At 46.9% G+C, this 16,441-nt stretch overlaps 1 protein-coding gene across 17 annotated transcripts in view; it reads right to left on the reverse strand.

The window, feature by feature from the left end:
* Positions 1-16,441, reverse strand: part of adgrb2 (adhesion G protein-coupled receptor B2) — a 194,900-nt gene that overhangs the window by 16,368 nt on the left and 162,091 nt on the right. For 12 of the 17 annotated variants that reach the window (XR_003974575.1, XR_003974577.1, XR_003974576.1 and 9 more), the window contains 8 exons: positions 14,203-14,302; positions 13,870-13,941; positions 9,062-9,154; positions 7,245-7,532; positions 4,543-4,582; positions 3,937-3,951; positions 1,665-1,837; positions 229-963 (listed from right to left, as the gene is read on the reverse strand). Coding sequence is in view for 14 of the 17 variants with exons in the window: in XM_030347505.1 (XP_030203365.1) it covers positions 229-963; positions 1,665-1,837; positions 3,937-3,951; positions 4,543-4,582; positions 7,245-7,532; positions 9,062-9,154; positions 13,870-13,941; positions 14,203-14,302 (1,516 nt within the window). In the remaining 3 variants the exon portion in view is untranslated. The remainder of the gene's footprint in view (positions 1-228; positions 964-1,664; positions 1,838-3,936; positions 3,952-4,542; positions 4,583-7,244; positions 7,533-9,061; positions 9,155-13,869; positions 13,942-14,202; positions 14,303-16,441) is intronic. The other 5 variants (XM_030347509.1, XM_030347508.1, XM_030347497.1 and 2 more) reach the window with 5 other exon arrangements.

Raw genomic sequence — 16,441 nt, forward strand, 5'->3', positions numbered from 1 at the left:
ACCCCCCACACCTCCGACCAACGGCTGCAACGCCACCTCCACCGATCCCGTCTCCAACACACACACACACACACACACACACACACACACACACACACACACGCACGCACGCACGCACGCACGCACGCACGCACGCACGCGCCGATCACTCGCAGCACATTCCTATTGGACATAACCCCCCCCCCCCCCCCGGCCCCCCATCTACGCCCTCTCTTCCTCCATACCCACCTCCAGGGAGCCGGCCGAGTGGCTGGTGTTTGCGTTGTTGGTGCTGCCCAGGTTGCGCGGCAGGGTCATGGTCCTCTCCGCCCCGCCGCCGCCGCCGCCGCCGCCACCCCCCGTCGTCAGGATCTGCCTGACGGACGGCCTCTGACCCGGCTTGAGCTGCAGCGAGTGGCCGTGCTGGACGAGGCCCCGGTGGGCGTGCGCCATCGGGCCGCCCGGCGCCAGCATGTTCCCGTGGCCGGGCATGGTCTTGATGGTCCCGTAGGAGCGGTGGTTGAGGTTCATGGCCAGGTTCATGTCGCCCTGCCCGGGCGCCACAAAGTCGGCCGGGTAGGCCTCGCTCTCGGCCGGGTGCAGGGTCAGCGGGGAGGGGGGCGGGGGGAAGGGGGGGTCGTCCAACCCGATGTTGAGGGGCTTCTCCTCGCCCCCCAGCCCCAGCCCCACTATCCCGGTGGGCCCCGGCGGCTTGAGACTGACTGTCCTCCGGGGCAAGACCATGTAGTCCCCCTCTCCCCCTGCCATCATGCCCCCACCTCCTGCTAAGCCTCCGCCCCCCACGCTCCCGTCCTGGGGCGAGTTGGACGAGGGGGGCGATCGGGCCCAGCCCAGGCCACTCTCGGTGCACAGGTAGACGGGGGCCCCTCCGCGCTGCTGCCCCTGCTGCCGCTGCTGCTCCACGTTGACCTCCTTCTTGAGGGGCGTCTCGCTCAGCTCGTTAAGTCCTCCCAGAGGGGGCACCTGGAGGGTACAAGGTAAGGCAGGCACATGAGCAGCTGCAGCCCAGGCCACAGCAGGAGCAACCCCGAGACAGAAAGTAGCATCGGCAGAATCCACCGTCTTAATGCTGAACACACCAAACCCATTGCAACCTTCGCTTTGGGCCACTATCACTCTGAAGGAGGTGGGGTTTGAGGTTGAACTGGTGGGGGTGTTAGTCGTGACGTGGGACCGCTAGGCCCGGGGGAGGGCGTTAACAGATGGCTGATTGGATCCACAGGGCAGACTTGTATTAGAACGGAGGCTTCAGCAAAGGGCACATGGTGAACTTCTATTGTTAATTCAACACAATGACGTTAAGATATTAAGGTCATGTAAGATTATAAGTATATCTTGTTCAGTGAACAAGATAATTTCAGGTGCATTAGACTTTATTCAGATTTGTCCGCAGAAAGCAAATGGAAATAGTATAATACCATATTTGCTGTGGTTTCTACCATTCGTAAAACATTTCTAACCTTCGAAAAAAGTTAACATAACAGCCTATTTAACTTGTCATATACAAATAATTAAACGTGTTCAAGCGTAGGTGAGGTCTACCGCCAACAAAATATACACATCTGAATGTCATGCAAAACAGCAATGGGTAAGACCACTATATTTCGTCTATAAAATCAACCGCTGTGAGGCTTGAGCGACGACAGCGGTGGGAGCGGCAGTACCTGAACGATGAGGTTTGGAGGGGGGATGTTGCCGGGCAGGCTGCTGAAGTTGAGGCCCACCCCTCCGTCCTGGTGGGCCATCAGCTTGGGGTCGTCCTCGTCGTCCAGGGAGATCCGGGACAGCGTCCCGGTGATGGTGGACGGGTTGCACGTGTTCACCTCCTTGAAGATAACTGGCGAGAAGAGGACAGGGGCGTGAGGAGGTAGGGGTGAGTATGAGTATGGGGTTGTGGTCCAGGGGGTTTTCAGAGTAATTAGCAACACAACAAACAACAAAAGTCGTGGGTGCGATGCATTGATGGAGGATGATGAAAGCAGTAGCAAAACAGAAAAAAAGGTTGATGAAAGAGGGGAGAGGCAGCGAGCCCGTAAAATAGAATGGAGCATTTTATGGGGGAGAAAGAAAACAAACAAAGCAGACAAAGAGGAGGTTGGTCGGGGAGGGAGAGTGACGTTACGGTTTAAAAGGTGAAGAAGGGATTAAAAAAATTTAAAAGAAATATCAGGAAACATAAAAAAAAAGGAAGGGAACAGCAGATCAGATAAAGACCAAGAAAATGGGAAAATACAGCCAAACGGTAGTATAGAGATAGATACCATCACAGCAAAACAGGGAAACAGTTTAATCAAGGGGTGATTGTGGATGAGACAGAGTGATAACGGAATATAACGCAGAAAAAAAGGAAAAGATAGTCAAGCCCCAACAAACAACATTCCAGACACCCTCGAGTATAGAAAGAAAGAGATAAAAAGTTAGTTTTTATTAAAAAAGACAAGGTATTTAATGTACTTTGTATCTGTGGAATTGTTTCAGACTAGAATATATATTGAGAGGAGCAGCGGTGTGCGGTGCAGTGCTGTAATATGCTACCGCCGAGGATTGTGGGTAACCCAGGGACTACCAGAATCATCCAGCTCGCTCCACAATCTTGTTTCAGGCAGTTTCAGGGTTCAGTTGATCTATAGCCTCGTCTGCCACAAACCTACATCTCTGTAGCAAAACACAAGCCGATAGTGTCCCGGAAAAATAACAGGCTTTGCTTCTTCTTTTTGCACATATTGAACATTTTATTTTATTTGAGTTTTTTTATTCTTGAGTTTTGTCTCTAGCATCGTGACCCGATGTCTTGCTCTATCTCAAAGTTTGGTGAGAGCAGACTGAGATGTTGCATTAGCTCAGCAAAAAGTGCACTTGTGAAAAAGTGTGTGAAGCTTCAAATGAATTGCGACCAATTGAAAACTCTATTTCATATCTCACTCACAATGGGAACATTGTTTCTCTGTGCATGTCAGTGCAGGTGGTGTGTGTGTGTGTGTGTGTGTGTGTGTGTGTGTGTGTGTGTGTGTGTGTGTGTGTGTGTGTGTGTGTGTGTGTGTGTGTGTGTGTGTGTGTGTGCTTTTGTGTCTGTCTGTGTGTAAGTTTGTATCCATACAGGTAGCCAGCTACCAACCTCAATCAAACCTTACTTACAGTGTTGTTAGTCAGTTATCATGCATGCTTACTTGGAGGGCATACAACTTGAGACTTTCTAACAAAAGACAAACCAAATAGACAGAATACTACAAATCTTTTCTAAACATGCTGGAGAAGGAAAAAAATTATACTTACACTATACTATGAAAACACAATAAATTCAACCTTATTAGGCTTATATAAGGCATCAGGTAGGTATATAAGGGCATGCTTGATGTCATGCTTATCCATCAGAGGGATAAAGCTTTTGTTTTCCTGAGGCTTGATTCCAAACCAAGCCATATTCATATGATAACATTTGGAATCAAACAAAATAACACTTTACAATAAGGGTACATTAATTAAGCATTAATAACCATATTGAAATGTAACGAGAAGCATTAGTTAATTAATCATTTACAAATGGTGTTAATGTTGCTTAAGTAATGGTGCTCATGTTAACCAATGGTATTCATGTAAACTAAGGAATTAACTAATGTTAATGAATGAAGCCTTATTGTAAAGCCCTATAAATATTGGGATGGATTTCTACACTTGGAGCATACATACCTAGTTGGGTAGGGGGACGGGGACGGGGGGAACTAGCTAGAACAATGCACATGGTCATTCTGCTACTACCGTACTGTTGGGAGAACAACAACGTTCAATAGACTTTTAAGGGTGCCTAGTTTATGGATACAATCTGATCTCCCTTTTGTGTTTGTGTGTGCACCCAACAGCACAGACAGCAGTAATAATAACGTTTAAAGGTAATTCAGGTCGTTCATAGTCTCAAAGGCGGCAGATGACAAAACTTACATGGATGTCCTCTCTCTGCAAGGGCGAGGGGGGAAAGTGACTCCATGTTAGTTTGTAACAAAACACAACATTAACTCCAACGTCTTCCCCGTCATTAACTTTGCAGCCAAAACAATCGCAAAAAAGCTGTGGTGTCAAGCACACACACTCATTCACACACACATGCACGCACGGACGCTGATAATTAAAACACGTCTCGGAATAAACGCCCTGAAGAACATTATTACCATGCACAATTTAACACGGTGTCATTGGAACATGGTTTTATTTTTTCCGAAAGCAGTCTCATTGGGTGAAATGTTGTTGATTGATAAATCACCGAGATCCAACCACAAATGAAAAAGTCTATATAATCCCGCCCGTTTCATCATTACGATTCACGCCAGCAGAACACAATGTTACAGCCTGCGTTTCCCTCTCCGCTAGGCAAATACCATAATCTCGACAAAAAAAGATGGAGAATGAGAGGTAGAGAGAGAGAGGGAGAGAGAAAGAGAGACAGAGAGCGAAAGCTAGGTGTGAACGAGGGAGAGCAAGAGCGAGAGAGAGAAAGAGCAATAGGAAGAGAGTGAGTGGGAGAGAGAGGTGGAATGAGTAGGCGCTTACCTGTTTGACACGCCAGGTCAACGTCTTTCTCAAAGTCCGTCTGAGAGAAGAGTTTGAGAAGACAGAAAAGACACATTAAAGGTATTTTGTGTGTGTTTTGTATCTGCTTCCCTTACAACAGCAACAGCATGTCAGATGCCAGAGTAGCGGTGAGATCAATGCATGGTCATACATATGTACACAGCAGAGATGGAAATTAACTTTTTTGCCCACCAGCCACTGTGGCAGGTAGATTTAAAAATCTACCAGCCACTCCTCTTTTTTACCAGCCACTTTTTATACGCTATATATTTTTTAATATATGCGTACATTTTAAACAATATAATAGTAACAATAGATAAGAAAAGTGTTTTTCATACAGATCAGTTGGTGTTACGATGACAAGTTTGGGGATAATTCATCTATACAAAGTATTTTCATTAAAAAACGAATTGACATATTAATAATAAAACAACATGCATGGCTACACCATCATAAGTCAATAGGAACATTTGTTTTTTTGTGTTTACATGTGACTGCATACAAATGTGTCCACACAGACATGGTAACTAACGTATGATAGTAAGCATTATATGCCCTTAACACTAATATTCAGAAGAAAATATGTGTGGCATTTAGTCCAATGCTGAAAATATATCTGTGGCATTCAGTAGGCCAATGCTGTGGTAAAGTGTGTAAAGTAGGACCAAGTGTTTCTTTCTGTTCAATAGATAGAACTTTATCAATCCCCTGTAGGAGAAATTTGTTAATGTTTGACCCTTTAAAACAATAATGGTAAAATAATAAATACAAAACACGACGGCAACTGAGTAGGTCAAACCGTCCAATCTGAAGGCTCTACTTAACCACTCCCCCTACTCACTTCCACCAATGCGAAGCGAACAGAACTGAGTAGGGGAGGGCGTAGCCTAACTAGTTTGTGAACGACCCAGAGAAACGCAACTCAAATTCAATGTGAACATATATGAGGCTTTAATAAAATCCCGGACGATTTTGAAATTCCGACACACATTTTTTAAAAGTGTGTCAAAAAGAGGGCATGTCCGGGCAAAAGAGGACGTCTGGTTACCCTACCGTGTGGCGTGTGAGCGTGTGCATGGGTTGAATTGCGTGTGTCTCACGCCGAACGCGTGAGACTTGAGAGCCCTGTTACCGATATTATCCCGGATATTGACGGTCGCAGTTCAGCAAAAGAGGCGTAGAGGAAGAAGGGGCCCGGATGTTGACAGTAATGGTTGTGGAACTGTGCAGCGCCGTATAACGAATGTATTAGATATGCAAATTTGATCGGACCTGACTGGAAAGTATTACCCGCCACAGTGGCGGGTGAAGTGACACAATTCACCCGCCACCATACAAATCCACCCGCAAATGGCGTGTGGCGGGTGTTAATTTCCATCCCTGGTACACAGGCAGCCCAGTCAATGTTAACTTCCCCGATACAACCGACCATGAAAAGTCTACGATCTGTTAGCATGGTGACACGTTGCGTACGCCCAGCCTCAACAAATCATCTGGATGCCGACCGTATACAAACGAGCCGCGGCGTTTGACGCACCAGTGAAACTATTCTCTCCCCGCTGCCCCGCTGAAGCACAACTTTTTTCCGTCATTTATTTATTTATGTTTCTCGATTTTGTCCCTAGGCGGATAAAAAAAAGAGAAGAAGAAAAATACCACAAAAATCTCATGTGAGTCACAATGACTAAATGAGGTGAAGCGCGATGTGGCTCGTCTCCTCGTTGGCCCTCATTGTATCCTTCGACAACAAAAGAGTTTAGTCTGGATAATGAACACCAGTGTGTATTATAATTTGTTGTCTTTCCTCCCCAACAGTTGAAGGAGGGAGCAGAGTCTCCGGGAGAGAAGAAAGAGGAGATGGGGGAGGAGGGGGGGGGGGGGGTTGAAGACGAGAGCGGGAGAATGAGAATGGAAAGGTCTCAAAGGAGGGTAAGCTCATCACCCACAGCACACACACACACACACACACACACACACACACACACACACACACACACACACACACACACACACACACACACACACACACACACACACACACACATCTTTCTTCCCCACATCACAACAGCCCTTCCCCCTCGACCCCTGTCATATTTAAATAGAGAAATAAAGAAAAAGAATCATCGAGATTTTCGACCATTACAAGCGCTCTTTGTCCCCGCATTCAAGGGTAAGCACAGCGCGGCAAACCATGGGTCACGCTAATAATATAGAGACCACTGCGGTGTTGTGGGGCTGGCGCAGCACTATTGACTTTGGGAACAGGCCTCACCAGAAGCCATGTTCCGAGCTGCGCACTGAATAATTCATGCTAGCTTTTAGTGCTAAAATAAATACAACAAAAATAAAAAATCTAAACAAACATAAAGTCAACACATAAAATCCAACCTCAGATACCCTATAAACTCTGCACTACATTTTAACGATTTTGCCACTGTAATGATTTAACAATAATAGTTAACTTTCACAATTAGACTATTACAGTTATACCTTATAGTTATATAATAACAATCACTATTATCGGTGCAATATGTGATCAATCCAATCATGAATAAATCAATCAAGATTCGGACAATGATAACCCAACTTTTCAGCATTATCAAACGGTGCACCTTTTTGTGTTAACAGATATCACAGGCTACAACACAGACACTGCTCCGTCTACGGTCTACGCAACGTACTGATTGGCTGCTGTGGTGGCTGTGGGTGTGGTTATGGTTCATGAGGGCGAGGCTGTGGAAGTCGGAGCTCAGCACGGCGCTGTGCTCGTGGAGGCGGTTGTGGTTGTGGTTGAGGTGGGGCAGGCTGTGGAGGCAGGCCTGCTGGCACCCGTGCCGGCAACCCGGGGGGCCCACGGGGGACGGGTGGGGCGTCGACTGGTGGCAGGACATGGGCTGGCACGGGGTCGCGGCGGTGCCGTAGCGTAGCGAGCCGCACTGCTGGCCACAGTAGCTGACGTTGGGACACTTCTGACCGTGGTGGTGGTGGTGGTGGTGGTGTTGTGGGTGGAGGTGGATGGACGGCGGGGGGTGAGATGGAGAGAAGCAGAGTGGTGAGGATGAGGTGGGGAAGGTTTCTTTTAAAAGCGCTTTTAATGGGAGAAGAACGGAAAATAGCGCGAGGACGCTAACTTCCTGTTCTTTCTTTTTTATTTCCCTTTCGGGTTGGCGGGATTAATGACGTCTCCATCAGCACGTCGAAATAGGGTTCTCAATTACCGAGGAGGACTTTGTTGTGTGGAGAGGGAGAGTAAACTGCTCGTGGTGATCCTTTTACTGTGATTATGGATACCAAGGTGACGCAGCAGAACTAAGCCACCGCAATGCTCTGCCAGGTGTGTATCCAAAGATACGGCCTCACTTTCCTCCTCAAAATAAAGGTCCACTATACATACGTAAATAAAAGCAGGACACAACAGACTGCCTCATGATAATAATAATAATAATAGCGGCTGCTGACCCACAAAAAAGCCCTCCAAAACAGCAAATAATACGCTACTTGCAACGCTCTACTGTAAATATCAACACAGGTGGAAGGCTGCTTATGTAATCCGCTCGCCTTGGCAGTGTATCAAAGTTGCCCGGTGAACGAGAAAATATGTATATACATACATATATAACAGACATAAATAATAAAAGCTCACCCGAACAGGTTCCGGAATCTAAATCTCCATTTAAGGAGGTGTGTTTAGGGGCCCGTGACTCTTATTGTGAAGGCAGGTCACGGTGCACCAAACACCGCTAACAACAGGGAACCTTCAGGGCCGCAAGTCATGCTCGGTGCCGCGGCGGAGGTGACCGCGCTGACATTGTGGCGAAGGCTGGTTCAAGCAGCGATGATTTATTGTTCTATTAGTCACTTGTTTTTTCTGGGAAGGGGGATTATAATAACGTTACGTGGGGCCTGCACTCCTTCTATTATAATGCGGTGTAGTTTGAAAGAAGCCAAAATGGAGGGCTGTTTTTTTTTTTACCCGATAATGAGCAGGAAACAAAGGTAGACACCATTATGCCGCCTTCCATTAAAGCTTCCAGACGTTTCTTTCCTCTGGGAAGCTTACACAGCGGAATGTCGTCAAGTGTGTTATTGTCTTAACCTTTTTCCATTTCCTTTCAAGAGCCGTCATCAACTATTAACATTATATTACTGCGGCAGTAATACTGTAGTCGGTTGCAGGCTGGAATATAAAAATAATGATAAAACTCCTTTAGACACAAAGCAGGATATTGAAAAACAACCTCTGAGGCGAAACGGCACGAAGGCGAAACAAGAATAATGAAAAGGCTTTCAAAGGAAATAAAATGGGCAGAGTTGGTGGAGGGGGCATGTGTTCGTTAAGAAGACTTCAGTCCAGGCATCAAGGCCGTGCAGGGAAACATTTCATCTGTCGGGCAAACGCTCTTCCTCCCCGGCCAGGACCGCGGTGGTCCTCTGGATTCAGAGGACGGGAGTGGGACGGATGGAACTGAAACGCTGGATGAAATGAAATGCTATTCACCATGATCTGCACCTGTCCGTTCTTGCAGGAGTCCGGCGAGTTCTCGCTGTCGTCTTTGCATCCGCCCATCCGACAGCGCACCGCGTCCTGCACCTGTTGGGAAGGGAGAACAAAAAGTGTGAAGGATTTGAAAGAAATGGCCTGGAAGAAGGAGACAAATATTTACTCATTACTGCCCTCGTTGGGCCATAAGTGAACTGCAGCCTGCTCGAGCTTCTGCATTGGGAGCAATGGGTTTGAGATAATTAAAATCAAGAGCTAATAGTTCAAATTATAAATAAACATTCACTATGAACAGACAGGACAGACATTGTTGCCATTATCCACACTTCACCGACCTCACTTTCTTCTTTTTTCTGGACTGGTTCAAATATAAAATAAATCCGCCCACAGGCTGTTCTACACAATGAGTCGGGGAAAGTCTACTGTTTATTTGTTAAATGACAACCGGTTTATATATTGGCAATTCAGAGCAATTCATGCATGCATAAATTCCACCCTCACTACACGCAAAGTTAAGCCAAAAGTGGAAAATTTTCCGCTGAAAACTTATGTTTTGGTTTACATTTCTGTTATTCTTTATGACCGAAGTGCCATAGTTACTTCTGGACAAAATAGTTTTTAAAGAGTGGTAAGTTGTGCATAATTTAGTTATAAATATGTATTCATAGATTGTATTATATATTTGTATAAGATTTAAAGATCCACCACCAAAACATTGTGGTGGACATATTGGATGTGCATATGCAAATATGACACTTAGAAAATAAATGAATAAAACAGTGCCTCTACGCAATCATATCTTATACATAAATACATACAGTGCATGCAAATATTTCCCATTTTGCAGAGCAAGAGCGGCCCTTCAAAGGTAGGAGATCCCGGCTCTAGAAATAAGCGGTGGAGGGGACTTTCAATTACACACAAAACGCAAGAAGTCGGTAAGTAAACGCCATCACACTGAGCCATCCTATGAAATATATGTAATTATTTCTTTGTATTTGCTTGGTTTTTTTGTCCAACAACGTGACTCGCTGTGGAAATAAGACACACGTGCGACCACCCCCAACACACACACACACACACACTTCATGGCTTTGCATTACCGATAGAGTTTCGCTTATTCTCATATTGATGTTTTTGCTTTGCCCAAATTCAACTGGATATTTTTGCTTTGCTCAAAGTCAACTAAGTCTATCTTTACCATCATGAACAGGGATACAAATATAGAGAGGTAGAGAAAACTAGACAGAGAGAGAGAGAGAGAGAGAGAGAGAGAGAGAGAGAGAGAGAGAAAGAGAGAGAGAGAGAGAGAGAGAGAGAGAGAGAGAGAGAGAGAGAGAGAGAGAGAGAGATTGAGACACACCCGATGTGATGTTATGTTAGGTCAAGGGCATTTGCCTCTGAACAGAGTTCATGTGAAGACCATCTGACCACCGCTACTGATCAGAAACTGGAAGACATCAACTGTGTACCGACTCAGTGACCATAGCCTTGCCATAGAGCCTCACGGACACATGCAGCTCCAGCCCAGAGAGGACAGGCTTCTGTGTCAACGCTGCCCCACAGAATGAGGAGGAGACAGAGCTACACTTAAGCACATAAGGACCAAGCTCCTGCCCAATATAAATCATAATTACAGATAAATCTGTACACTCTATGAGCAAACGCAAATGCAACATTTATTTGGAGAAAAAAACAACCAGGGCCTTACAAGCTGCTAAATATGTAAATGCATTTCCAAGCCTAAGAGAATAAAGCATGAAGTGAGTTAGGTCCTCCATTCTGCCTTTCCTCTACTCCTCTTCACATCTCTATGACTTTCTTGTATTGTTAAATTAAAACGTTTTTGTTGAAAAGCGTTCATCTCATTTGAATTGAAAGAGAACGAGAGACACAGATAAACAGAAGCAGAGGGCGAGAGAGACACAGTACAATACAGAGCGAGGCGTGGCGAAGGAAAATCCATCTCTACCTCATGGCGGGTGGTGGCGTCTGTGTGTGTGTGTGTGTGTGTGTGTGTGTGTGTGTGTGTGTGTGTGTGTGTGTGTGTGTGTGTGTGTGTGTGTGTGTGTGTGTGTGGACTGCTACGTTCAAGATGGGAATAGTGTCTGTATCGCTCATAGATATTGCACAGACTATTTTATTTTGTTCTTTATTCAGCTTTTTCCGATTCAATGTCCGTACTTATTCTCTTTGGCACCGGGCTCCTGTTCTTCTCTTTGTGTTTGAGTGTGTGTCTCCCTCTCTTTGTGTGTGTGTCTCTGTGTTTGTGTGTCTCGGTGTGTGTGTGTGTACTGTATGTATCTCTGTGCATGTGTGTGTCGGCGCGTGTGTGTGTCAGTGTCCTTGTGTACTCATTTCAAAGTGAAGAGCCTCCCCATATATATTGATGTTTCCTTACCCATTATTTTCAACTCCTCTGCAATTATATTCATTGCTGCTCAAACTTCTCAACAGGAGATACATCATCCTACCACTCACAACCCTCTCTCTCTGTCTGCTCTCAATCTGTCTCATTCTTGCTATTCTTTTAGCGTTCTCTCATTGTAACTCTTTCTCCTGAGTGGGGCTTATCCACATCTTGTCTGAGCAATGGCTACAGCAGGGAACTCATAGCAGAAACAATGCTTTGTTTGTTCAACGGCATTGTTTCCCAACCTTTTGCCCCATGACCACCATATCAAACTCTGAAAGTGTTGCGACCCCAACTTTAACTAAAGTGCATGCGTTTCCACTCAAACTGTTTTTACCCAATCAGCATCCGCCCTGCAATGTCAGCGACACGTGAACCGTGTCGCTCTACTCCAACCTAAGTGATTAGTAAAAGTATGATTGTGGTTATGCATCATGAAAATAGGTTTGTTAGTTTAAGAAACAGGACGTCTATGAGACCTTCAAAAAAAGAGTTGGTTTGTTAAAATGGATCATCAATAGCTATATCTTTAGCATATATGTGTGAGATATGTCAGTAATCTCCTGCAATTCCATACGTGTATCAGGGGACCCCAAGTGGGGCCCACTGTCACAGTGTCCTAAAAGGGTCATACAGCCCCATGAGAATACTCTGGCTCCCTTTCTCTCTTACTTTGCACTCACACATTACTTTGTACTCAAACATGTGCCCTGTCTCCATTAAAAATAGGTAACCGTCTCAAAGTGTCTGCACTGTAAAACGCCTCTTGCATGTCATCCATTCACATCCATGAGATTAGGCTTCGTGTATTTGCACAGCAATCCTTCTCTGTGGTTGTAGGGGTTGGTTTTCCTTTAGTGTTCAAGGCATTAAGAGACGTACTGACTGTGTGTGTGCATGTGCAAATATGCCTTTGCCTTTCCAGGGTTTTGTGAGTATGTACTTGTTGCTTTTGTGCGTGTTTGTGTGAGTGTGTGAACTACTGAGCGTGCCTGTGATTGTGTACTAATGTGTGCATGGGAATGTTTGCTTGTATATGCGTGCTGTTTTGCGTACATGTTATCATGCGCTTGTGTGTGTGTGCTGTTGTATGTGTTCGTGCTCATGTTTGCTTACTGTTGTGTGTACATGTAAGCGTGCGCTTGTGTGTTCATAATGTTGTGTGCGTATATAATCCTGCGCTTGTGTGTGCGTGCTATGGTGTGTGCGATGTGAACAAGCTTTCATGTGCGTGCTGTAACGGCTCGTGTGTGAGTGTTGTTGCATGCGCGTGTGAACATGTGCTGGTGTATACGTGCTGTTGTGTGTGTGTTGTTATGTGTGCGTGGGATCGTGTGCTGGTGTGTTCCTGCTGTTTTATGTGCGTGGGACCATGTGCTGTTGTGTACGTGCTGTTGTGTGCGTGTTGTTGTTTGCGCGTGTGAATGTGTGCTGGTGTCTGCCTACTGTTGTGGGCTTGTTGTTGTGTGTGCATGTGAACAAGCGCTAGTGTGTGCGTGCTGTTGTGTGTGCGTGTGCACGTGATTGTGCGACGGGCGTGTGGCAAGCATCTCTGTGTTGTCTTCACTATGTCTGCGGCGGCGCCTGTCCTCTGAATCAAGGTCTCATGAATTTAAACTACAGCCTGCCAGACATCCTGTGTGTGTGTGTGTGTGTGTGTGTGTGTGTGTGCGTATGTGTGTGGGTGTACGTGTGTGTATTTGTGCGTTTGCGTGCGTGCATTTGCCTGCGTGTGTGTTTGTGTGTGTGTGTGTGTGTGTGTGTGCGTGCTGGTGCTTGCGTGAGCGTCTGTGTGTGTGTGTTGTGTATGTGTTTGAGGGGGAGGTGGGGGAGGGAGGTGGGGCTTCCCATGGTAATTGAGAGCGCAGAGGGGGGTATGGGGCATTAGAGCGGGACTTATCATCTTATTCCATGGAGCGTCGCCGGTAATCTCTTCAAAGCTGCCTCAGATCGGCCGGACAATGCGGGCGCAACAGAAGCCGCGACGCATCCCTGAGACGCACACCATCACACACACGGAGCGCTGCAGTAATCCTTCTGTCTTGTCTGATCCTCCGCCTCTCTCTCTCCCTCTCCCTCTCTCTCCCTCTCTCTCTCCCTCCCTCTCCCTCTCTCTCTCTCTCTCTCTCTCTCTCATTCCGTCACTCTCTTCATCTCTCTTCACCTCCCTCTCTCTCTCTCTCTCTCTCTCTCTCTCGTTCTGTCACTCTCTTCATCTCTCTCTCGTTCTCTAGCTCTCGTCCTCCCTCTCTCTCGCTCTAACTCCGTCATGACTCTCAACATTTTCCTGGAGAGTGGCACGCAGTGAACCCAAACCACGTCCCTTTGCCGCTTTGTGTAGGTGGATGAGAGAGAGAGAGAGAGAGAGAGAGAAGCCGAAAGGTGGACCTACCTCTCGGCGCATGGCACAGTGAACGGTGATGATGACGAAGCCTTGCACTGAATCGAACACCGCAAAGAGGACCTGCGGTGAAACAAAGACCCCCCCCCCAACACGTGAAACAAAGTAACACACCGGTCAGGGGTCACCATTGCACACAGGTGGCTGAATGTTGAACCACAGGAAAATACTATCGTACAATTATGGTTAACAGAGCATTAAGGGGAAAATCCTTAAAACGTTCACGGTGTGGTAGGCAGCTTTTATGCCCGAGGCCAAAACAAATACATATACATAGATAAAAGGTATAAAGGAACAGTAGCAGGTGAGGGAAAGACTCAGCACCTGGAACAGCGTGGAGCGCCGGTCAGTGATGGCCAGCACTGCAGACATCCAGGTCAACGCCAGCAGAGGCAGAACTACACAGGAGCTCCACAGAGAGGCCCTGGAGGGAGAGAGAGCGCCATCGAGACACAGAGGGAGAGAGAGAGAGAGAGAGGCAAAACAGAGGAGAGGGGATGAGAAGAGGGGGAGGACGGCAGAGGGAGGGAGGGAGGGAGGGAGGGAGGGAGGGAGGGAGGGAGGGAGGGTGGAAGGAACAGGGGGAAAGTGTGAGGGGGGGGGGGCAGGTTTCAATTCGGGACCCCCTTGTTCCAATATTTTAATTGACCAGTTTCATATACCTTCACAGGTGGCAGACAGGGGGCTCTCAGTGGGTGGGCCCGGGCTCTGACACTTGACTGACACATGGAGGATCACGTTAAATCTAATATTCACTCACTCCCCCTCACCGCAATTATACGCTGGCATTGGCAGCGCACGCCATGGACCATGCACAGCGTGATGGCGGGTTGAGGCGTCACACCCCCCCCCCCCCCCCCCCCAAACCCTGACAACCCCTACAACCCCCCCCACCCCCCCCAGCCTGCCCGTCATACGAGTCGCTGACAAGGAGGTGCCTGACGTGTGAAATTGTACGCGTGTGTAACCAATGGAGTCAGACACCAATTTAAAAAGGTTTCACGCTGCTTTGATCACATATGGGCCCTCATGGCTGTCAGCCGCCCCAGGGTGAGAGGACAGCTCTGTCCGGACGCGGCGTTCCCGCCGAGGCGGCCTGTAATGGGCTGACTCAGGCGGTCCAAAGTTGCTAATCCGTGGTCGCAGTTGAGACGCCCATTGTTCCTGGGTATTTATTCAACGCCGGCGCCGCTGAGCTCGCTATAGCCGCTGCTTGATTCAATAAAGGGGATTCCCCGGGAAACGGGTTCAGACAACGGTTCGCGTCGCGGAGGAGAAGGTCGACTTGTTAAAGTCGTTAACCGTTATCTGCGTCAATGTGAAATTGTTGTTGTGTCTTTTGTCACGGTGGTGAGATGGTGAAACACAGGCAAGGTCTGAGCTGTCCCTCCTAGGAGGGGGGAAACCTTTTGCCCGGGAGATGAACCACCCTAGCCCACAAAGCCACTTCTCTAGCCTGACCAAACCCTGTGGAAGAAAGTCATCAGCAATAAGTGTCAGCTGGAGCAAGTGAGTGCTCCTACAATTGCTAAATTTCACATATACGGTCTAATTGTGGGGCTTTTTTACGTGACGTTTCAACGGCCCATAAGAGAGCCCGAACCTTACAGTGGTGGTCTGTTTATCGAGAAATATGAGCTCCCCCAAAATCCCGCTTTTTTTTTTATTATCGGGTTCACTTTACTTCCTATGGCTTCCTGCCACATCATTTTTTACTCTGCATTATTTAGTGGGCTTCAACTACGGCATGGCTGTGTTCTCCATAATTTGCCGCCCGGGTCTCGCTTTATAGCGTACGCATTTTGAAGCACCCTTTTCTAATAAGGTGCTGGCATTTTAACAACTTCCCAGCCATCACATTGAATAATGAACACCATCGGCGGTAAACGCTTTGCCTCCAAGACTTCCTGTCAGAAAAGATCACCGCCTGGAAGAAAGAAAGCACTTCCATGTGTTTTTTTTGTCTGATTCTTTTTTTCTCGGGTCGCAGATGCGATCCCGTTTGAGCATCGATCAAGATTGTGTCTTTGTGTTTTCGAGACTCTGTCTTGCAGACTGTCGGAATTTGGAAGGGCTAACCTATTTTTCTTCTACAAATTACGCTAAAGAGGGTTTCTCAGCTCCATTAAGCGATTTTACCCTCAATAATCGTAGCATTTAGCATTAGAGTCGTCAGAAACTCAAAAGTGTACTGCCTATTGACATATATATGTGCCATAACCCCAGGGCAAAGACTCTGAAAGCCCTATTTCCTACAATGGACTGTGGACTCGCAGCCGGATTTGAAGAATGCAATTGCAATGTCAATCTAAACGTTGACACACACATCCAATTACCGTGACGGTTTATACATCAACCTGGATTGTCATTAAGATAATTACCGGCCCATCGTAATGGTTTTTAATGTAAACATTATTATACATTATAGATGGCCAGGGCGTACGTGAGCCTGTGTCTTATCGCACTTGGTGAGTTCATCAGCTCATGGAGGGTGCATTCATTATGATTAGCAATTCACACCTGTATTCTCCGTGAATATGTAGGACATTAGCATCGAGCACCA

Source organism: Gadus morhua, chromosome 22 (genome assembly GCF_902167405.1).
Source record: "Gadus morhua chromosome 22, gadMor3.0, whole genome shotgun sequence".
In the NCBI taxonomy this organism is placed as follows: Eukaryota; Metazoa; Chordata; class Actinopteri; order Gadiformes; family Gadidae; genus Gadus; species Gadus morhua.